The sequence below is a fragment of the Alosa alosa genome, chromosome 16 (assembly GCF_017589495.1).
Source record: "Alosa alosa isolate M-15738 ecotype Scorff River chromosome 16, AALO_Geno_1.1, whole genome shotgun sequence".
NCBI classification, from domain to species: Eukaryota; Metazoa; Chordata; class Actinopteri; order Clupeiformes; family Clupeidae; genus Alosa; species Alosa alosa.
Window position 1 is genome coordinate 11403880 of NC_063204.1, and position 24104 is coordinate 11427983.

Here is a 24104-nt window from a genome sequence, read left to right on the forward strand (position 1 = left end):
TTGGTCCCAGCAGGCATGACTGTTTAATGGAGTTCATTATGGGCCAATTCTATTCATAGCATCATCAGAGAAGAAAGCCTCAGTTTAGTTTTTCCCCTTCTTCTATGTAGGCCTGTTATGAATGTATAGGTGGGGTCCTTGATGAATGTTACATGCAAGTATCTCATGAACATACAGACAACAGAAACACTTTTTAAGTGAGTGTATTGAAATGCATTCCATACTGAAAACTAAGACACAGCAAACAAGAACTTTTCCATCATGTCCATCAACATGTCCATCATGAGAGCTTCACTCTTCATCATGTCCTTTCTGTGATAAAGCAAAAAAATATTGTCAGCAATACTGTATGTGACTAAATATTGGCAAGGGTCAAATGAACTATTATTAATCTATCAGCCACTTTCACATTTTACCAGCATTTGGTAAATTACATTTTTTGAACCCTGATGATTATGAATGATTTTAAACACTATTTGAGAGTCTAGTACTGCTAAACACTGCAAGTATAGTACAATGTATTATAATAAATGTATAATATATATATATATATATATATATATATATATATATATATATATATATATATATATATATATATATATATATATATATATTATATATTATAGTATATTATTTATAGATATTTATATATTTATATTCAATACAGTGGCAACTGTTGCTCTCACCTTGCCACCGGTATCACGGCTCTTGGCTCTCATCTTGTTGACCTGAGACTCAGCTATATCAGCTCTCTCCTCAGCCTCATCCAACTCATGCTGCAGCTTGCGGAACTTGCCCAGGTTGCTATTGGCCTGCTCTTCCTGAAATGTGCACACAAATGAAGTGTATTTAGTTTATTGTTTATGTGCATATTCAGCAGTTAATGGATTAAAATGAGTTGATAATGGATAAAACAAGGAAGAAAAGAAAAATAAATTAAGGAGATGGAAATGTTCACTTACGGCCTCCTCTGCTGCTCTCTTGTAGGACTTGACCTTCAGTTGCAGTTTGTCCACCAGATCCTGAAGACGATGCAGATTCTTTTTGTCTTCCTCAGTCTACAGATGGGATAGGTGGGTGAATTTTGTGTTAGCACTTAGCATTGTGTATTATAAATACAAAGTATTTTTGGTTTGATATAATTCAGGGTTGGGTAACATTTTTCTCCAGAGGGCCATAGAGTGTAGTTGTCACTACCGTTATTTAGTATATATTTGATTAACATTTTTGCATGTTCTGGTTCTTTACCTTCATATAGCAATCAAATTAAAATGCAGCATCAACTTTTAGCTTATTTACCATGCAGTAATTTTTCATTTTTATGTAGCCTGTATCACAGCTACAGTATGTGCAGTGTATCACAGCATGCTTTGCATTGAAATGTCAGTTAAGTTAAGTTAAGGAGGATATCAATACGTTCTTGGGGAATTGGGGAATCTAACACTCATCACAAAACACTTTTTTCTTACACATCTATTTAAATGTCACTGATTGTTTTTCATAGACCTCTGAAGTTTGCCTACAAAAAAGAACCAAAACGGCCATCTTTGCCCATAATAGAGAATGGAGATCCAGTTGTTAATTGAAGCAAACTACCTATGGCAAGTTAGCTCTGGGGTAGCAAAAATCTAAGTGTGCCACCTTCACGTACCGGAGATCACAGTATCCACTCGAAGGCAGAGGACAAAAGTGTGTTCAGGAAAACGTCTGCATTTCAGACTTTTTCATCCCCGCGAGAGTTTAAAAGATGCAATAATTCAAAATCCCCATGTTATTTTCCCATAGGAAAAATCGCCAGATACCGGATGTCAAAGATGGCTGCTTTTTTGTAGGCGAACTTTAGAGGTCTATTGCAAGCCATGTGCTATCGTTAAACCTGTCATTTAGGATAGTGAAGAATAGAAATGTTTATTTAGCATGATTTTAATCGTACAGTAGACCCTCTGTCGGATAGAAGTTTAGCAATAGGTTGCATTTGCATACTTGCATACAGTGTCACAGGGTATTGTTTTGGGGTTTTTCCCTGAAGGTGCCCTGGGGATTAAAATAGTGTGTGAGCTGGGTCCATGTTTTACCCATGTCTGATACCTGATAGGTAAGCTCCTTGATGCGGCGCTCATATTTACGGATTCCTTTTACAGAATCACCGGCCTTCCGTTGCTCCATTTCCACCTCACTTTCCAGCTCTCTCACCTAAATGTAGACAATTAAAGCAAATGTTTAACAAATGGTGATATGTCTACCTGTAATTATATGTAGTAAAAGCAAAAATGCATTTACCCTGGACTCCAACTTCTGGATCTGCTTCTTGCCACCCTTCATGGCGATTTGTTCAGCTTCATCCAGACGGTGCTGCAGGTCCTTGATGGTCTGCTCCATGTTCTTCTTCATGCGCTCCAGGTGAGCACTGGTGTCCTGCTCCTTCTTCAGCTCCTCTGCCATCATGGCAGCATCAGTGATGGCCTTCTTGGCCTTTTCCTCAGCATTCCTGCACTCCTGCACAGCCTCCTCTACTTCATTCTGCAGCTGGGATGTATCACCCTCCAGCTTCTTCTTCTGGTTCAGCAGGCTGGTGTTCTATGTTGGAAAACAGAAATGTTCTGTGAAATGATCTGTGTCATATTATGAATAAATCTGAAAAAAAACAAACTATATGTAAGATTTTACCTGAGAGTGCAGCAGCTGAACCCTCTCACTGACGTCCAGCAGCTCCTGTTCAGCCAGTTTCCGGCCTCTCTCAGTCTGCTCCACCAGGGACCTGAGCTCATCCAGTTCAGCCTGCAGCAGATTGTTGCGTCTCTCCACAATAGCAATGTTCTCTTTGAGATCATCGCTACCACGTAGAGCGTCACCCAGTTGCAGTTGCGCATCCTGCAATGTACACATTTTAGAAATGTAAACATTTATTTTCTAGATTGCTAACATACAGCCTAATCTTTTTTCAATTAACTGAGTTTATTAACTGTTGTTTGAGTTTATTCAGCTAGCAATCCAAAAAGCTTACCTGAAGCAGAAATAAAAGACGAAGTTGCACTTTTCAGATATGATTGTTGCATATGGTGTACTCTACTATTTAGATTTTTTTAAGAAACCTTTGATTAGCTGCACAAGTTTTTGAATGGAGAAGATGAAAAAATATATGAGGGAAATCTTTAGCAGGGAATGGGCAAAAAGTGATAGCCTGGCCCCGCCCATCTAGATCTTCTTTCAGGGAGATCTAGTCTGTAACACCATAGATCATAACCGTTTCCCTCAGTCAAGAAAAATGTCAAGCCAGTCAGCTACGAGAGGGGAAGACAAAACCGAAACTTATTGTGATAAACAGAAGCAGCAACACCTACATACATAAAATGTATTTACAGCAAAGGTAGACCCACATACATTGTTTCCTAACTGTTGATGCTGTTTATTGTCAGTTTGTAAAGTTTTGGCGAAAGTGATCTTTTGACACACTTTGAGCTGCATTGTTTTACCTTCAAATGTCCATGGAGACCCTTGAGCTGCTTCTGGGCCTCAGATGCCTGCCTGTTGGCCTGGCTGAGCTGGATCTCCATCTCATTGAGGTCTCCCTCCATCTTCTTCTTCACCCTGAGAGCCTCATTCCCTGCTGCAGTCTCAGACTCCAGGGAGGTCTGCAGGGTATCCACCACTCTCTGCTGGTTCCTCTTGGCCTGCTCCATCTCCTCATCCTTCTCAGTAAGTTTACGCTCAATGTCAGCTTTGACCTGATTGAACTCCAGCTGAGCTCTGAGGACCTTACCCTCTTCATGTTCAAGGGAACCCTGTAGAAATAAAGGAACATGATAATCTACTTAGTTATATATTTCTGTAAACACAAGCATCCTATGCTATATCTAGGAATAAGGGAAACTAGTTTTTTGATTATTTTTGGTCTTTATAAATGTACCTCAGCTTCCTCTAGGGCAGTCTGGATCTCTGCCTTCTCTTGTTCAAGTGTCTTCCTGACCTTCTCAAGCTCATGAATGCTTTTTCCAGTCTCACCAAGTTGCTCAGTGAGATCAGAAATTTCCTCTGCAAAGCAGACCAAGATGTTAGTTGTATGATATCACTTTAACAATCATATACGTTTTGTCTTTAGGGGGGTCAAACAGACCTTGGAGATTTTTGTTCTCCCTTTTCATGGTCTCAAGGTGATCCAAAGATTCCTCATAAGAGTTCTTGAGTTTGAAGAGCTCAGTGCCAAGAGATCTGGACTCTTTCTGGGAACTCTCCAGCTCAGTCTGGGACTCCTCATACTTCTGCTTCCATTCAGCCAGGACCTGTTAAGGTGAACAGTTTTAAGTCTAAGTCTGACAATCATGTCAAGGCAGATTGGCAATCATGTTTTGATCATTTGTTTTCTTACTTTATCAAAGTTCCTTTGTCTCTTGTCTAGAGCAGCAGCAGCAGCATTGGATCTCTCCACATCTACCATGAGATCTTCTATCTCATTCTGCAGTCTATGCTTAGTTTTTTCCAGGGAGGAGCATTTGGCATTGACAGCCTCCACTGCTTCCTCTGCATCTTGCAGACGCTGAGCAAGTTTTTTCCTGACGAAAAATAAATTGAAAGTGAATGACAAAGTGAGGGACAGATGTACATGCCATGTCCAACCATTGATTTTAAACCATTCATAGAGAGTCAGTTCAGGGGTCCTCACTTGGCATCTTCCAGCTCTTCAGTCCTCTGGATGGCATCAGTCTCGTACTTGGTTCTCCACTGAGCCACCTCAGAGTTGGCCTTTGAGAGACTGCGCTGCAGCTCAGCCTTGGCCTCCTGCTCCTCCTCATACTGCTCCCTCAGGAGGTCAGCATCATGGCGAGCAGACTGCACTGCATGGGCTAGTGCATTCTTGGCCTGTGGATAGGATCAGATACATGTCCATTAGATATTTCATAACTATAGAGAAACAATTGAAAGACTTTTCTGCAAGTCAGTTATGAATACCTTCACTTCCTCCTCAAGTTGCCTTTTGAGATCCTCAATCTGTTGTGTGTAGGACTGTTTGCCTCTTGTCAGTTGAGAAACCAGTGAGTCTTTCTCTTCCAGCTGTCTTGTAAGCTCACCTTGATAAACAGAATATACATTTTTCAATGATAATGCTCCTTTTCTTCTTTTTTTTATGTATCAAATGACTAGTTCATACGGGAAACTCTGCTGGGAGTGACGCAGCTAATTGTTCGTGATGTTAACCAATCAGTCTCGTTTCTATTGCCGGGGTATTTCATATATCCGATGTCATGAGATGACAGCTCTATATTGCTTCCTCCTCCTCCCCAGCTCTACCTGTCTAAATCTGCTTAGGATAGGGGGGTCTTTTTGATTCCGACCTATGCTTGTTATATGTTCTCACGCAGCAGCATTCTTCGGCAAAAATTGTATTACTCCTTCAGCTTCTTTTATACAGCTCTGCAGCAGCAGTATCTTGAGCAGATCTAGGCCTCCATGACCAAGCATACCTTGTACTTACTTACATCAATAAATGCATTCTCTTTCTATCTGTGAGTTTCTCGTCTGAAATTAATAAGTTGTTTTACCATTTTGACTTACCATTTTCTGTTTGAAGCTTGGCTTTCTGCATGGTGAAATCATTGATGGAGCGCTGGCCCTCCTCAGACTTCGTTCTGTATTCACTCATCTGGTCCTCCAGTGTTCTGCACATCTTCTCCAAGTTTGTCTGACAAAATAATACAGAATGTTGTTCTCATGTACTATTTCTTGAAAACTGTTGTCAGTATATAAAATTTAGTGATACCCATTATACAGGTTCTTCCTTTAGTCAATTTGCACAAACCTTGGCCTTGGAGACCTGCTCCATGTTGGAGACCACATCGTCCAGCTCCAGACGGAGCTCACTCTTCTCCTTCTCAAGCTTTTGTTTCACTCTCTGAAGGTTGTCAATCTGCTCCCCGAGGTCAGCCACACTGTCTGCATGCTTCTTCCTCAGTGTGGAGGCAGTAGCCTCATGTTGCAGAGTGGACTCTTCAAGGTCTCTGCGCAGCTTCTGGAACTCAGCCTCCCTCTTCTTGTTCATCTCAATCTGGGCAGCAGTGGCACCTCCAGCCTCCTCCAGCCTCTCACTGATCTCCTCCAGCTCTCTGGCCAGGTCTGCCCGCTGCTTCTCCACTTTGGCTCGGGCAGCTCTCTCAGCCTCCAGTTCTTCCTCCAGCTCCTCAATGCGAGCCTAAGGAAATTAAAATAGTACACGTTTTTAAAACATAAAACATACATGTATTTTTTTTAAGAATTTTTACGTTTTCTTTCCTATCAGTTTTTGTTTTACCTGCAGCTCCTTCAGTTTCTTCTGGAGCTGGGCACCCATAGCTTGTTCATCTTCAATCTTGCTATTAAGTTGACTGATCTCAAAGTCTTTCCTGTGTTTAAACATGGCAATGAAAATATTAATGGAATATATATTTTCTCTGTATAATTATTATTTTATAGATGAGTGTTTGATTTGTGCATACTTTTTCAGTCGTTCTTCAAGCTGCTGTTTGTCATTTTCCAAGTCCATCAGATTTTCCTGGGTCAACTTTAAGTCACCCTCAAGCTTCCTCTTAGCCCTTTCAAGGTCCATCCTAAGTTTCTTTTCCTGTTCCAGGGACCCTTCAAGCTATTTAGAATAAAAAAGAAATTGTTTTAGTATCTTCATTAATTTAATGCAGTGAGATGTACAGTACATTTGTTTTATTGCCTACATCATCAACTTGCTGTTCCAGCTTGGTTTTGGCCTTAGTCAGAGTGTTGACTTTGTCTTCCTCACTCTGAAGGTCATCCAGCGTTTGCTGGTGAGCCTCCTGCAGTGCTTTCTTCTCCTTGGTCAGCTTGGCAATGATTTCATCAAGAGCTGCCATCTCCTCAGTCAGGTTTTTAACCTAAAAGTAAAGTAGACCATTGACAAATGGTTACTTGATCACTTGACTTGATTGCTTTCATTATGTTTTCCTTAGTGATTAGAAGGATTTTCAGTTCTGCTGACCTTATTCTCAGTGGCATGTTTTTCCTTTTCCACTTTAGCCAGTGTGAGCTCTAGATCGTCAATGTCCTTCTTCAGTTCAGAGCACTCATCCTCCAACTTCCTCTTCTTTGCAGTCAGCTCTGAATTCATCTCCTCTTCATCTTCCAGTCTCTCAGTCAGCTCCTTTAATTTGGCCTCGAGCTGAATCTTGCTCTTGATCAGACCTTCACATCGCTCCTCAGCATCACACAGATTGTCTTGCTCCTAGGATGCAGAAAGATTTGTAGATCAACAGATTAATATTTACAAATAGCAGATATGACTACAATATCTGACATTTTTGCATTTGATTTTTAATGTGAGTTACATTTAAATTTGTGCATCCCTCACTCATTGATGCATTAATGCATCCCTCACTGACTGATAAGTAGTCTCTGGTTAAACTGTAGAATATACTCACAGTCTGGCATTGAAGTTGTAGGTCATTCTTCTCTTGGAGAACAGAAACCATTTTCTCCTCCAGCTCCTTTCTACGAGCCTCAGATTTTGCATAGGCATCCTTCAGCTTCAGGAACTCTTCCTTCATGTTAGCCATCTCTTTCTCAGCCTCAGCAGATTTCAGCAGGGGCTTGATCTTGAAGAACATCTTCATCCAGGGCCAATTCTTGACCCCCATGAAAGCACGAACGTTCCACTGAATCACCAGCAGTGCGTCCCTGTAATGTAATTAGTGCTTGCATTGGTTTCTGATTATTCTTTCTTAAGAGTATTTAACAAAGCAGTGAATCTACCATTTAAAATAGCAATTACTATCAAAGTAAGAAAAAATTAAATTTGAAGATTTTTTTTTTTTCATTTTTTATTTGTGTTTATGGGTTTTTAAAATAAATAATGTAATGTAGAATAACACAATTTAATTTCATTTTCATAATTTTGCCATGTAAATTGACAATATAATTTTCAATTAAAATAAATATAAAACAAATGCACCTAGTAACACTGATATTTTATACACTTTGTTATTCTTTTTAGAGGTTATTCTTACCTGCGTTCTACAATTTTCTGGAACTCAATCCTGGCAAGAAGTCCACGGCTTCTAGACTGGATACCAGTGATGATGAGAGCGAGACGGTCGTCTCTCATCTCCTCAAGGACACCCAGGAGACCAGCTTTGAAGAACACCTGATAAGAGTCAAAACAGGTAACGTGTAACAGTCTATTTTATTATAGCTTAAATCCTCATCTACCAAAGCATATGACATACCAGAGTCTACCCCTGTGTCCCAATAAATAAGGCCTTAGTTGAAACCCTTAATACCTTGGTGTGTCCGAATCTGTACTGCTCATGGTCAACATCCAGGGATCCAAGCAGTTTTTCTGCTCCTTTCTTGTTGTCAATAAACTGGCCATCAGGAATGGCATTGGGGTTCAGGATACGGTATCTAAAATTCAAGAAGTATGATTGTATTTTTGTATTTCTAATGCTGTATATCATCTACCTTAAAGGAACCCTACTGTATGTAAGAAATGTATTTCAATTAATCATAAAATGGCCCTGATATGTCACTAGACATTAAGAAATCATGTTCATTTCAAATACTTATATCACTGACAACAGTAGTCCGGCCAGGATATTGTCATTTAAAAAGTGAAGTTGCAGCCCTGAACTGATGTTGATGTTGTGTTTTGTCATGTCATGTTGTGTTTTGGCCTGATGTGCCACCCTCCACCTATCTACTAATCACAAAGTCAGTAGTGTTTTGGCATCCGGGTTGGCAACCTCGAGTCAGGTGGAGGGGGAGGAGGTACACAGCTCTACAGTAATTTGAAAGTGATTGCAGTACCAGTTTTGGCCACAATCTTACAGGTTCTTTTAAAGGAGAATCATTGCATTTTTAGGGGAAATGTGCCATATTGAGTTAGCTGTTATGTTTTTCTTATGACCAATGCTGCCACATCCGGTCAAGTTTGTTCTAGTTGATTGTCGAAAACAACACACATGTCAGTAAAAGCAATAAAAGCAATGGGCAATAAATGTTATACCTGAACTAACTACAGCAGTATTTTTGGGTTACTATGTTTCTATTTACCATAAAGGAAATTATCCCTGCATAGATAGACCTCTGTCTTTGAGATGAGAGCGTCTGCATGTGTGACGATTGTTGCCGGAAGTACCACCATTGTTTGGAAGAAAGACAGGGGTATGTGACAGATGGCATTGATGATTGTTACTGGAAACACCGATATTGTTCAGCAGACACTGGAATATCTCCATAGTGATTCTTTACATGTTGCTCAGCACTTTTAATGAAATACTGAGCCTAGAAAAAGTATTTTGCTGTTAGCTTTTGCCTTTATATGAGTGCATTGTTGCCGCCTAGACATTCTTGCTATTAACATTATAGCTAACTCAATACAGCACTGATTTTCTTAGTCTTTTCCCCTAATAGAAATACTTTTAAATCTACTTTAGCATCCTTCCAGGCAGCCGCCAAAGCAGCCAGAGCTAAATACTTCTCTGATATTATTAATCAACATGCTAACAGACCCAAAATTCTGTTTCACACTATTAATCAAATCACCAACCCTCCACTCTCACCGGCTCTAGTATTGATGCTTGTGAGAAATTTAAGAAATTTTTCATTGATAAAATCGAAAACATCAGAGCACTGTTCTCTCCCCCTCCTCTGCCTTCCCCCCCAGTTAAGGTGTTTTCAGGCCCTTTATTTACTTTCAGTCACTTTGCTGATGTATCGCTAGCAGATCTCAAGGACATAGTCCTCTGTATGAAACCCACATCTTCCCCTGGTAATGTTGTCCCCTCTCCTATCTTGAAAGATGCCTTTGATGTTCCATACAGCTAGTCAACTCCTGTTTGACATCTGGTGCTGTCCCTGCCTGCTTTAAGCATGCGGTGGTCCAACCCCTGCTTAAAAAGCCCAACCTGGATGCAAATTCTTTGAATAACTACCGCCCCATCTCTAAACTCCCTTTCCTTTCCAAGGTACTGGAGAAAGTAGTGCTGGCCCAGTTGCTTCCCTTCCTGACTGAGCATAACATCCTTGAGCCCTTCCAGTCAGGTTTTAGAACACTCCACAGTACTGAATCGGCTCTGCTAAAAGTCACCAACGATCTGCTTCTCACTCTAGATTCAGGTCAAAATGCAATCCTGGTTCTATTGGACCTCAGCGCAGCGTTTGATACTGTGGACCACAACACCCTCTTTACCCGTCTGGAGGACTGGGTAGGCATAAAGGGGACAGCACTACTTTGGTTCAGCTCCTACCTCAGACACAGAACCTTCTCAGTATCCCTTGGTTGCTCCTCTTCCTCCTCAGCTCCTGTTTCCTATGGGGTCCCGCAAGGCTCCATTTTGGGCCCTTTGCTGTTCTGTTTATACATGCTCCCCCTTGGTGACATCATCCGGCAATATGACATCTCTTTTCACTTCTATGCTGATGACACCCAGCTATACCTACCCTTAAGATCTGATAACTCCATTCAGCCTCTTCTGGATTGTCTCCAGGATATTAAGTGCTGGATGAATAACAACTTCCTTCAGCTAAATGATAAAAAGACAGAGGTCATAATTTTTGGTCCTTCTAAAGCTAGACCCCTGAATCAAGGATGACCCCTAGACCCCTTAATTGAAGGAAAATTAGCCCACCTCTCCTCTTTTGTCAAGCCACATGCCAAAAATCTAGGTGTCATCCTTGATTCAGAGCTCTGTTTTAAAAGGCAGATTAGTTCTGTTATCAAGAGTAGCTTCCATCAGCTGAGAATTATTTCCCATCTCAAACCCTCTCTGTCTTCCATGAACTTAGAAACAGTAATTCATGCATTTGTTACATCCCGGTTAGATTATTGCAACTCCCTTTATCTTGGTCTCCCCCAGTCCCAACTTTCTCGTCTGCAATTGGTACAAAATGCAGCTGCTAGGATGCTTACTGGCACCAAGAAATACCAACACATCACCCCTGTTCTGGCCTCCTTACACTGGCTCCCCATTAGCTTTAGGGTCCACTTCAAAGTCCTTCTGATTGTTTATAAGGCATTACATAGGTTGGCTCCCTCATATATTTCAGACCTCCTCCATCCCCTCTCAGCATCCAGGTCCCTTAGATCTGCCGACAAGGGTCTTCTCTCTGTGGCCCGCACCCGCCTCAAGCAAAGAGGCGATAGAGCTTTTGCGGTAGCAGCCCCACGTCTGTGGAATTGTCTGCCCCCAGATGTTAGACTGTCTCCCTCCATCACCACTTTTAAATCAAGACTAAAGACCCACCTTTACTCCTTGGCCTTCCCTGCTTCCTAGCTGTCCATCTCTCTCCTCTCTTCTTCATATTCAAGTGTCTTCTGTACTGTTGCTATTTATTTGTTTAGGGCTGTCTATTTGTCTATTGTATTTCTGTATTTGTCTTGCTTCTCTCTGTGCTTGCCTTTTATATTTTGCTTGTTCTGATTTGCTTTTATTTTTTATTTTTTAGCCATATCCTCTGTGCAGCACTTTGGTCAGTGGAAACTGTTTTAAATGTGCTCTATAAATTAAATTTACTTACTTTACTTACTTACATACTTCAAGACATCCAACAACAAAATGCCAGAATTCTCCCTTAAAAGAGATGTTGTCCCCACCTCTGTTTGAAATCTCCGTACAGGATCCTGTTGGGGAAGCCCTTTCTGCAGATCCTGATGCCTTCCAGCACACCGTTACAGCGCAGCTGGTGCATGACCAGAGGATTCTCCATGGCCCCAGGAGTCTTGGTCTCGTTGGGGATGATGCAGCGCACAAAGTGGGGGTGAGTTGACCTCAAGTTGGTCATCAGCTTGTTCAGATTTTCCTGTTATTCAGACATTTAAATACAAAAAATATCAGGACTGAACAGAGTCCAAGTTGGCCCATTGATCCCTTTGTATATTTGAAAAAATGTGGTGCTAATAAATATCTATACTCTGTATACAGTATGTTACTCTGTACTGTATACAGTATATTAACCTAACTACCACACTTACCCTGTGAAGGGCAGATACAGTCTGGAAAGAAGAACCCTTCTTCTTCTTGCCACCACCACCAGACTCAGCGGCTATTAAAATATCACATGTCCATCAGCTCTTCTCATAAACATGATGATAATTAATTAATGTCACAGGATTAATTGGGAAGAGATTGTCAGAATACCTGATTCAGCACCGGCATAGTTGGCAAAGAGACTACACAGCAACTTAAGAGTTGACTTCTGGAAGAGTCCGACCACGGTCTCATTGAGAGGGTCTTTGTTCTTCACCAGCCAGTTGCCAATGTTATAATCAACAGTGCCAGCATAGTGAACCAGGGAGAAATGGGCCTCTGGTCTCCCTTTTACAATCCTGGGCTTCTGGAAGCAGGCATTTTTGCCCAAGTGGTTGTCATAAAGCTTAGCTTTGAATGTTGAATCACTGGCCTTGGGAAACATGCACTCCTCTTCAAGGATGGACATAATACCCATGGGCTAGGGAGGAAAGAATATGGAAGCACGTTGATTCAAAACATTTTACTACCACACAAATAGTAGTGATCGATGCCTTCAAGGATAAATGTGAGTAAATAAAGTGTCACTCACTTTCTCAATGAGCTCGATGCAAGCGGCCAAGTCCATGCCAAAGTCAATGAATGTCCACTCAATACCCTCCTTCTTGTACTCCTCTTGCTCCAACACAAACATGTGGTGGTTGAAGAATTGCTGCAGCTTCTCATTAGTGAAGTTGATGCACAGTTGCTCAAATGTGTTGAACTAAAAGATATGAAATGGCATGTTCTTTAATATTATATATTTTGTTTAAAATTATTATTTTGTGTTAGTCTTATTTTTAAAACTCACATCAAAGATCTCAAATCCAGCAATATCCAGCACACCAATGAAGTGCTGGCGAGGCTGTTTGGTGTCCAAAGACTGGTTGATTCTCACTACCATCCACAAGAACATCTTCTCATACACTGACTTGGACAGGGCTCCAATAGAGTAGTACACCTAAAGGTGAAGGGGAAATAAATAACATGGAAAATGCCAATGGATGAGGTATGGCAGCTGTAATAATGATGCCATCAAATTTAACACTTAACTTGTTAAACAGGCATGGGTTTATAAAAGCCCAGTTGTTATACCTTGTACATAACACTTAGTGATTCAGTGTAGTTAACTACTATCAATATTTATAATACTTATAATATCACCTGAATTCTGATATTACCTGATTTACATTCTGTCCTTTGGTGACCCATTCATTTCCTACTTTGACCCTTGGGTGACACAGACCCTTGATGAGGTCAGCAGAGTTCAGACCCATGAGGTAAGCGACTTTGTCAGCATCTGTAGTGGAAACCTCACAGTTACACCTCTCTACCCATATTTATCCGTAACATGTGGACATTACAACATGAAAAATGAATACACACCCTCAGTTCCATCAGCCTCTGCCTGCTCCTCTCTCTGCTTCTGCTTGAACTTCATGTTGCCATAATGCATAATGGCACCAGTCAGCTTGTAAATACCGTTCTTTTCCTCTTGAGTGAAGCCCAGCACATCAAAGGCTTCCTGTAACAAGTAAAATATTACATTCAGTAACTTCATCTCCCAACATACCTTTGTATGAGTATTTGAGAAAGTGAAAGCAGGCCTACTCACATCAGTAGCCATCAGTTCATCGGCATCACAAATAGAGGCTACTTGTGTCTCTCCTTGGGAGATGAACGCATAGTCATAGGGGTTGGAGGTGATCAACAACATCTCTGAAGAAAGCAAGACCATAGTTTAGTAACGGTACTGTAAATGAGCTAAGGAAACAAATAAGTAAACACTTATTTCACATTCATGTCCACAAATGCCTGGAGATATACATGCATTTCTCACCCAACAGCTCTGGTTTCCTTTGGGACAGGATCTGGTAGAAGATGTGGTAGTCTCTCTCAGCTTTCAGCTGATAAGTGACACGGGACTTCTCCAGTAGATCTGGGGGTTTGAATAGTAATTATAACTTTCAATCCATATCTTTGGTCTCAAAGATGCAGGCGATCAAAAAGGGCTTATTTACTTACAGGTCTCAATATCTGCTGAAGACAGCTTGCCACTCACACCGAAATGGATACGGATGAATTTACCCTAGCATGAGTGACACATAAAAATTAAACATTGCAGTGACAGAAGACTGGACTCTGAGTTGATAACGAGTTGAAAATCAATAGAAGACTTACAAATCGGGAGGAGTTGTCATTTCTGATGGTCTTGGCGTTACCAAAAGCCTCCAGAGCAGGGTTACACTGGATGATTTGATCTTCCAGTGTGCCCTGGTAAAATATAGCAGAATATATCATCTGTCTAATGCTTGGACTAACTTGGCCCCACCCACCTAGTACTGTATCTCTGTTCATTTTCATTTTACTAAGATATTAGTTTGGCTCCTTTCATTGTGTTGATGTTTCCTTCAGCCAGCAAGATTGCAGGTCAAGAGGGGATGACATTAGTTTGGAAATAGAACGTGGCTGTTGACTGTTAAAAGTGTCAATACCTGCATCCATCAAAAAATTAAGTTCAAAGAATATGTAAATTTATACAGTAAATGTAAACACATTTTTTCAGACTGCCGATACGGTTTATTATCAGTTTGCAAAGGTTAGGTGAAGTAGGAAGTAATGTTTGGAATCACTGGTCAATATTATTGGTTAGGCTGGACCAATGATTCCAAAGTTAACGTAAAGTCGACACCCATTAAAATTCTGGGGTTGGAAACATTTCCCAATGATGAGTGACCAGACTCTTCACAAAGTGAGTGAATCTGGTGTAATCAGGCTACTTAGAGACACATCCCAAGTGGAAATTATGTCCAGCACACAGTGAGGTGATTTACCTTTTTCTCCTGAGAGGGATCCCTCTTTCCAGGGGCTGCTGCAATGCTAGCAAAGTACTGGATGACTCTTTTGGTGTTCACAGTCTTCCCAGCACCAGATTCTCCACTGTTGGTAAAAAAGGGAGAAAAGGTTCACTCCCTCATCAACACGTTAACAAGAAATTTAGAACAAAAGACTGAATTATACTTACGTGATAAGGACAGACTGGTTCTCTCTGTCTGTGTAATGCAAGCATAAATTATTAATATAAAACCAAGAAACATTATTTTATATTAATGAATATTTTAAAGCAGCATGATGTATTTATACCCCTTGTCATCAATTTTCAACATACTGCATACCCATTTACTGCTGCTAAGGTGGTTGCTTTAACAGAAGATCTTTACCTGATAGCATGTATTGGTAAGCATTGTCAGAGATAGAGAAGATGTGGGGAGGAGCTTCACTCCTCTTCTTGCCTCTGTAAGCAACAACAACTTCCTGGTTGTACACTGGCAACCACTTGTAGGGATTGACGGTGACACAGAACAACCCAGAGTAGGTCTGTTCAAATAAACATTCAATTAATTATTATCAATGTAAAAATATGAGGCATCAGAGTAAGTTTACAGTAAGAAATATATCACACGTAGGATAAGATTGGTCCATTGTTTTTGCTACAATGGGATAGAACTTAATTTCTGTACTTACATAGATCATCCAGGCTGCGTAACGCTCTTTGAGGTTAAACAGCACTGCAGGCTCATGCAAGAAGGTGAACATTGCCATGTCCTCAATTTTATCGAACTTTGGCGGGTTCTGTTGGTGGACATCTGCATCTTTTACAGTGACAGTCTGTGAGATACAAACAAAATCAGTGTCTTTGGAGAATTCCCTCCTCCGTCTTTTGTTCTTAATCTAAGCAGCTAAACTGAAATATAGTCTGGAAATAGTATTAAAAAATACATTTACATTGTAATGGGTATAGATTGTGAGTCGTAAAATGAAATATATATATTAATATAATACTAGTAATTCAGTAAATAAAACATTACTTTTCCGAACTCAGTCTCAACAGTGACTTTGTCACCATCTCTGCTTTGGACCATTCCCTTCACATATTCAACCTCAGGGTCTGCCACGAAGCAGGCCCTCTTAATGTCAAAGGGGCGAGTCTGGGCCTCCAGACGCTCCATGTCCGACTTCCTCAGAAAAGGAGCCGCTGCCCCAAACTCTTCCATCAAAGCATCACCCATGGTGAAGTCTGCAATGTGAAGTACATGAACTAATTAAGTCCTGCACAGATAAAACATGAGACCTTAAGGATGAATAATTTGATTATAGCAAGAAGAAGAGGACTAACAAGACAGGAATGGGCAACAAAAAAAACTTGATTTTAAAGCCATGAGACGTAGACTATTTACTATGGTAAAGTAGTGGTTTGAACACTGGGTTGGATTGGACACTTGGACAAATCTTGATATTTATCTCCTTATAGCTATGCCGATGACACCGAAATTTGCTTGGCCCTACCGCTTAATGACTATGGTTCCCTTGAATGTCTTTGTCGGTGTAATGACCAAATTAACAACTGGATGTCCCAAAATTTTCAAAAGGTTCTCAAAACCACTCTCCTTGTCAGTGATCCTAATTGCCACATGAAAACATTGCCAAACTTGAGGTCAGATGTCTAAACATGATTTACAAAAACTCATGCATGCATATATCTCCAGCATGGTTCATTATGGCAATGGGCTTTTCACAGGCCTTCCTAAAAATACCATCAAGCAGCTTCAGGTGATACAATATACAGCAGTAGGCAGCATATGTTTTTTTCTCACTGAAAAATAACTGACCACATTACTCCAATACCTGCTTTCAGTAAGTCACAGAATTGACTTTATAGCAGTACTGCTTGTTTATATCGTTATATCAGACTTGCTTCAGCAGCAGAGTCCTCCAGACCTCTCAGGTCTCTGGACAAACACTTGTTGGTAAAACCCACTGTTAAAAATGTTTATGGTAAAGCAACTTTTAACTGCTATGCTAAGCTCTGGAACCAACTTATGGATGACATCAAAAAATTATATTTTATCTACCTCACTTTTTAAACTATTTTTTAAATATTGCCCTTTTATGATTTTATTATTCTTTGGTTTTGTTTTTGTTAAGCATTTTAAATTACCCCTGTGTATGAAATGCGCTATAAATAAACTTGACTTGACTATTGTTTTGTGATATTTTCAGTCTGTAAATCTCACCTTTGGGTTAAGCCTCAGATGTTCTGTTACACTGATATGATGTTACTTGCTGTAAGTGAACAGACAAGAAGCAATCAAATCACACAGATCACACACTTTGAGTCCTTGCACAGAATGCTAACTAAAACATCTATGTGTCTGACTCTGACTAGTCAGCCATGTCTGTCCATCCATTTAGCTATCATTCTTGCTGTCCTCATCCATCCAACTCTCTATGTGTCTATTCAGCTGTTGGTCTGGTCTCCTCTGTAGCAGCAGACTGACTACTTACCTCAGGGTTGGTCTATACTGTATCTGCCCCCAATGCCAAGGCCTCGGTTGATTCGTCCTTTTTATGAGGGATGGTCCATCCCAGTATGGACATGAGACCATATGACTGACTGATGGCAGGCATGTATGTCATGTAGCAACAATAGGTTAATCTAGCAAGGAGGGTGCAGGCACTGTGGGGGAGACCCACAGCAACTGGATCCCTAATTTGGAGTTTGCTATTATAAGATGCCACTCTGACCCTGTCTCCGACTCTGTTTTTCAGTGTCCTTCTTGACGTCTCCCGGTCCATGTAGAAAATTCCAACCCGCTGATCCATGTGCATTTCATCTGGTCTTCATCACTCATGCTGTCTCTGGTCAGCTGTACTTTCAGTACATCAAGCACATTGCCTGGTTTTTGGATTGAAAGCCTATCAGTGAGGTCTGTATAAGAATTTTTCTGGTAACACTTCATTTTAAGGGGTCCTTGTTCCAGTGTATCTCATAAGTGTAGCAACTTATGGAACAAGTAATAACAAGTACTTATGTTGTCCATACATAATGTATTGTTGTGTACCTACAAATCATTAGTACGCGTGTTGTGTAATAAGAAGTGGTTGTTACAATGAGTTGCTAAAGTGGCCTCTCTTTTTGGGGAAGGAAAAAAGTTGGCTATGGGGTGAAGTTTGGGACTCTTGACACCCTAACATTAAAGTGTAACTCCGGAGTAAAAACAACCTAGGGTGTAGTTAACCATTTCAAACATTTAATTGGGAGCAAAATTATGTTACTGGAGTTTTGAGCAAGACCGTTTTTTTGGATTAAGACTAAATAGGCTTATAGTGAAAGCCAAGAGGGCCAGCTAGAACATCAAAACACAAATGCTATTTTATACCACTGACAATGCTCAAAATATAATTACACTTCTGTGATAGTGTGGTGAGGGTCCCTACAGACAAACTTAAGTATTATAAAGTTTGAAAGTGTACAGGAGGTTATAGCAAGACCTGTATCTGAAGGAAACAAATTGCCTGGCTTCGTGTTCCGGTAGCATCAAATCACGACGTCAGACATGTTTGTATTGTAAGATTCAAGCCAGATCTGCGCAGTGCTGCAAGATCTAACGCACCCACTGATTTGACTCTTCACCCCATAGCCAATTTGATTTCCTTCCCCAAAGAGAGAGGCCGCTTTGGCAACTCATTGTAACAAGCCCTTTTTATCACATGTGTACTAATGATCTGTAGGTACTAGGGGTGTGAATCTCTCATGTAAAAGACTATACGATTCACATCTAAATACATGGGCACGATTCGATACAAGAAAAGATACATGTTCATAAAAAACGATTCAGTACGATTCGATGCGATGCAATTCGATGCAGTTCAAGAATGGAAAGCATTCTGAAAGATTTTTTATCATTTGCTCAAGGTGCACATCATTTTTCATATACTGTATTGAAATGAAAAAAGAATAGTCTACATTTCAGTCAAACACAGCAGCCAAATACAACATATTTTTTTATAGACTTTATAGATTTTATAGAGTTATATCTGATTGTTTTCATGGAGCTGTAGCCTTGTTGAGGTAAGACAATACCAAAATAAAATAAAACAGTGCTTAAGACACTCTTGGCCTTTTCTCATATAGCCTACAAGAATAAAATAGGCCTACATATCAATGAACTCTCTGGGTTTATTTTGTTCCAACGGTAGACCTAATGCAGAAACCTATGATGCCACAAGTCTGAGTGAATATGAACAAAATAATTGGCTAATAATTTGTTAATAATTTAAATAGTTTTAGCAAGGGCCAAATTATTATTTAACATTAAGGAAATCCCTTCATCAAACGTAAGGCTATACTCTACAGACTATCGTTGCTGTTTAGTGTTTAATTTCGCGCTGGATTTTGAAAAACAAAAGAGTAAAAACTGTAAAACAAATGACCGAGTGCGAGTTGCCACATGCTTAAGTTGCAGTAGATGTATGGATAATGAGGTCATTTGACAACTTTGGGCAATGAATGTAGCCAAAAACGAACTGCATTACCCACAATTCCGTGCCACGTATAGTTTCAAAACCGGATGTGGGATGAACGCGCTGCTTGGAACGTAATGAGAGGAAAAGGTTGTAAACCGATTCGTAACAAGTAAATCGATATAACGACTGGTTCATTTCAGTTTTATTCCGATACGGGGCTTCACATATCAATGTAGCCGTATCTTACACGTTAAAAACGGATACCGATACGTATCGGTTAATCTTTACACCCCTAGTAGGTACACAAAAATATATATGGACAACATAAGTACGTGTTATTATGACCGCCGCGCAGCGCAGCAAATATAGGTTTAGTCTTTTTTTTTTTTCGCATGTCCCATACTCACACAGTAGACATATATACGCATGCATGCACATGCACACACACAGGCACATAAACAGGCAAACACACAAGCACATGCACATGCACGCACACACACCCACCCACACACACATAAACATAAACATGTACATGCACACATGCACACAATTCAAGAATTTCTCAGAATTATGAACAGGCAAGATGGGGGTGGGGTTGTATAAAATGTATTTTACATGTGAAATCTATGAACTAATCATGTTTTGGTACTTGTTGTCTAGCAGATACCAGTGAGAATTAAGTGTGCATAATGCAATTCAGTGAGACAGTTAGAATCATATATGCCTTTCAGTGTGACTTATTTTTGTGGAAAACATGTGCTGGACTGGGCGGCGGTCATATTTTGTACCGCTCTGTGGTACATCTAGTTACATATTGTTACATAGGTTGTTACACTGCACTTCATTATGTAGATACACTGGAACAAGGACCCCTTAAAATAAGGTGTTACCGTACATTTTATTTGTTTACTTTTTTTTTTTTTTTTTTTTTGAAATAACTACTGCCATTGTGTATAGAGCCAAGGACAATGGATACTGATATAAACTGATGCTTTTTTTTTTTTCATCCCTCCAAACTTTTGTTTATGGATAGGAAACTAGACAGCCACAGCTGATTTTTTTAGGAGCCTAAGTACTGATCTATTGGCACTGCATTGTTTCCTTGAGGACAAAGATAACCCTGTGAATTGCATCTCAGGTTCCTCCATCAACTGCAGATGGCCTTTGAAGCACTTGTCAGTGTACCTTCACACCCTTATGAATTTGTACAGCAGCTGCTCTTTGGACTCAGAGGCCTGAATGCACATACAACTGCTGCTACTGTGTGTTATACAGATGGTACTGAAACACATAAGCTAATTAAATTGCAAAATTAATTAAGAACAGATACCTAATCCATATTCTATTTGAAAATGAGATGAAGAAGACCTGGGTTTGACCATTTTGAACTGATTCGCAGGACCACAAAACTTTTGCACTTGATAGTGACACATGCACACTACATGCTTACAGATCTACAAATGTAAAAGTGTTGTGTCTATATTGAAATGTAATATTTAACGTATAAGAGACGTATATTTAACGTATAAATAAGAGACTAGGTATCTGAAATGAAATGTAAATCGTGCACACAGGGAAATCATCCATTATATTATTGAAAACATTAAGTCTACAGGGTAGCTGGCCGCTGACCTCTCTAACCATATCCATCTAGAAACACTAGTTCAGCTGTTTGCACCAAGAAGATGTCGAGGAGGTGTTGAGTCAAAGGCATCTGAGTCTTACATTATCACTTGACTTGGGGTCAAGAAAACTGTCAAGACATGTTTACACACCAAAGAAAGGTTCCGATAATGTGACAGATGGCTTAAGAGTGAAGGTGATTTTTCTTCACCCACTGTAAGACATTTGAGGTCACAGTTTCCTTAATTAGATAGCTGTGAGATGTTGGACATGCCATTCTATCTCCTGCGTTACCCTTATGGGGACCAGTCTCAGCTGTCTAGAGTCCTTGAGCCATCACCACCTCGGCCTGCGGGACGTCAGAGCTTCTCCTAAAGGATGGGTATTATTGGCATGGGATGACTTGCTGTGGCAGGTGGCTTCATGGACTCCCGTGACACCCTGCTCAAACCCATCGGGAGGTGTCTGGACTCTGAATGCATCATATAGTTTCCTTGTGTATACTGTACATGAGCTTGTTTCTCTATCCATGTCCACATGACCTCACAGACTAACCCATGGAAGAAGGACAGAGAAGTGGTAATCCTGTGTGAATCGTACAGTTTTGTTTGCTAAGGACCATGAACAGATGTGGCATGGCCATGATCAAAGTTTAGTGTTGTTGGATTTACTCAGTACATGTAACTAATCTATTCATCATATTTACTCTGTCATGGTGGTGTATTAAGCATTGTCTTTTTCTTTTCTTTTGTTAGGTTTGTTTGATGGTCTCCTATTCATCAAATAGGAGACCACAGCATTACCATTCAAACAAGTGAACTTGGCTTTGAATATCATCATGCCGGCTCAGCTGCTGATGCTGTAGAGTAAGCACCTTTATTTTGACTGCTACTACATGAAATAGATACATTTTGCTGAAGTGGCTTTGTAATTATGTATTGCGTGATATCTACTTTTGTTTAATGTGTTTGGAAAAATGTATAGGCGTACTCTTTAACACCAAACAGGCACTGCATTGGAACTGTACTCAGGGATATATGCTGAATCCCAGCAGGTGCTAATGTTAATGCTTTATGCTTACTGAGATGTGTGGTTTCTATATATGTATAAGCATGTTTTCAGCTGCACAATTTTTTTTGGTGTTCATGGGCTATAGTTTGTGGGGACATTTTGGGGATTTGACTCATAGGTTTGTTGCTGTCCCTCAAGTTGCTAAGACAGGTACTTGCAAGCCCTTGTGCTGTCTTGTTTACCATGCACATGCATGTCTCCTTCCCTTTGTCCTTGAATACAAAGATAACCCTGTGAAATTCTTGCTAAATGCCAATGAGACTTAGAAATATTTTATTCTAATCTGCAACAGGTGTTCTTGCACATAAAACAGACATCAAGGCATAGATTTCCCTTTCCTTTTCCTTTTTTATTCTCACCTTTATTCTCCTAGGCTTCTTGGGATACAATTTATAAGACTAGAAGAGAAAAAAAAATATTTTGGGTAGTTACAAGTTGTATTTATTGACTATGCATTTTTTTCCAGTATATACTGAAATTAAATTATGATGTGTTTCAATGAAATGTGGTTATTGCTGAAAAGTAAAAGACTGATTTGATCCTCCATTTTAGAAGGAGGTTGCTAACATATTTAGTTTAGGGATACATAATGGCATGCGATGGTCAAATTTGAGGTTATAATAATTAAAATAATAATACTTTGAAGATCACAGCACTCCTCTGTCCATCGCCTCCCACAGACATGAAGATGGGTATGGATGGCTTCTCTGACCTGTCTCCATCCTGAGTGGATGTGTAATGTGTGTGTGTGTGTGTGTGTGTGTGTGTGTGTGTGTGTGTGTGTGTGTGTGTAGAGCTGTGTTGTGAATTGGAGCACAACAGGTGTTACCTTGTCATCTCCTTATAGAATCTCAGGGTAGCAGCAGCCAACAGACTCCTCCTCTGGGACCAGAGCCAGAACATTCATTTCAGTGCACAGTCATTTCAGTGTAGGATCAGCCTAAGACAAGCACAAGGACGTGGAAAGATTCTTATTGTTTTTATCTATACTATTTCTATGTATTTATACTATATCTCTCTTTCCCACTTTGTCATACAGAAGGACCTTGTGGATGAGCCTTTTTACAGCTTTGACAGTAAAACTGAATGTGTTCAAATGGAAGATTTCTCTGGTCCTTGAGGTGGACTCTCGCAGTTCAATCTTCAGTGCCAATAGGTGTAAAAGTAAGCAGACTTTACTATGTTGAGCATGTGCTGTGATGTAATTCTTGATTTGGCTTTGTTAATGAGTTTGGTAATTTCACTATATTCATAGTTTATGTCTTCAATGTTTTCAAAATACTACAAAATTATTATATATATATATATATATATTTCTTAAGACCTTTCACCCTTTTATCTCTTCAGTAGAGTTATAATATCTCCTAACATTGTGATGGTTACTCCCAAGCAGACTCTTGATCTCCTAAAATTGTGATAGTTACTGTGGTAGTTACTCCAAGTAGTGTTTATTATTTCTTATAGACCCTTTCAATCTTCTTCGAGAGGGTTTCCGGTTGACATGTTCAAAACCATCACATACTTTGAAATGAAAATGAATAAGACATTACCGTAATGCTATGCAAAATATTGACCTTAAAACTGTTTGTGCCAAGCTACCATTAGCGCAGTGTTGTTTTAAGTGCCACCAGAAATGCATTAGGAATGCATATGTTTGTTTATGCAGTTGAAAGGGTCTATACAAATCTTATGCTTGAACCAGTGGTTAAAATTCTGAGCCTTCGGTGTTAATCATATAATTTCAAGATTGTAATAGAATAGATTGATGAATGAATTTATCTATGACAATAAATATATGATAATATTATCTATGACAATATATCAGTGTTATTTCATTAATAGCTCAGTAGCATCACAGGTGTTTATTAAGCAATTTCTCATGATGAGTGAACATCCATCAAGTTGAGCTTTGATATGCTGCAAGGCAGTGCTCTGGTGGTTTGCGAAGGCATTGCAGGTGGTCCCTGACCATCATGTATCCAACACTGCAGCTTCACTGTGGGCAGGGCATCATTATGTGCACCTCACACCCCATAACAGTGGTCTGCAGGTTGCTTCTTAGTCATGATGGTGATTGAAACAATTTACTTTTTTGTA

General features: G+C 39.9%; 1 protein-coding gene and 2 long non-coding RNA genes across 6 annotated transcripts in view; 2 read left to right on the forward strand and 1 right to left on the reverse strand.

Annotated features, from left to right (window-relative positions):
• Positions 1–767, forward strand: part of LOC125309864 — a 54773-nt gene extending 54006 nt beyond the window's left edge. For all 4 annotated transcript variants that reach the window (XR_007196202.1, XR_007196198.1, XR_007196200.1 and 1 more), the window contains one exon: positions 671–767. This is a non-coding gene — a long non-coding RNA (uncharacterized LOC125309864). The remainder of the gene's footprint in view (positions 1–670) is intronic.
• Positions 188–16083, reverse strand: LOC125309858 (myosin-7-like). Its single transcript, XM_048266985.1, has 37 exons — positions 15875–16083; positions 15531–15674; positions 15227–15383; positions 15031–15058; positions 14840–14945; positions 14187–14279; positions 14031–14094; positions 13846–13944; positions 13621–13724; positions 13392–13530; positions 13187–13305; positions 12817–12966; positions 12559–12729; positions 12138–12447; positions 11972–12042; positions 11594–11799; positions 8280–8403; positions 8007–8143; positions 7422–7677; positions 6983–7225; positions 6702–6878; positions 6471–6616; positions 6287–6377; positions 5798–6187; positions 5554–5680; positions 4951–5069; positions 4664–4860; positions 4370–4553; positions 4118–4283; positions 3911–4035; positions 3477–3785; positions 2671–2874; positions 2284–2580; positions 2092–2196; positions 966–1061; positions 690–824; positions 188–312 (listed from the first exon to the last, which is right to left on the reverse strand). The coding sequence occupies exons 1-37, from the start codon at positions 16073–16075 to the stop codon at positions 292–294; spliced, it is 5811 nt and encodes a 1936-aa protein (XP_048122942.1). The 5' UTR covers positions 16076–16083; the 3' UTR covers positions 188–291.
• The window catches only part of LOC125309862, an 87075-nt gene continuing 70968 nt past the window's right edge, over positions 7998–24104 (forward strand). The window contains exons 1-5 of the long non-coding RNA XR_007196197.1: positions 7998–8162; positions 11617–11757; positions 17616–17773; positions 21692–21802; positions 23047–23171. This is a non-coding gene — a long non-coding RNA (uncharacterized LOC125309862). The remainder of the gene's footprint in view (positions 8163–11616; positions 11758–17615; positions 17774–21691; positions 21803–23046; positions 23172–24104) is intronic.

Excerpts from the sequence above, each read along its gene's own strand:
- LOC125309858 (XM_048266985.1), bottom strand. The coding sequence starts at position 16,075 with ATGGGTGATGCTTTGATGGAAGAGTTTGGGGCAGCGGCTCCTTTTCTG. Across the intron at positions 14,280-14,839 it reads ATCCCTCTCAGGAGAAAAAG|GGCACACTGGAAGATCAAAT; the intron begins GTAAATCACCTC and ends ATATTTTACCAG. Across the intron at positions 8,404-11,593 it reads TACGGAGATTTCAAACAGAG|ATACCGTATCCTGAACCCCA; the intron begins GTGGGGACAACA and ends CTTGAATTTTAG.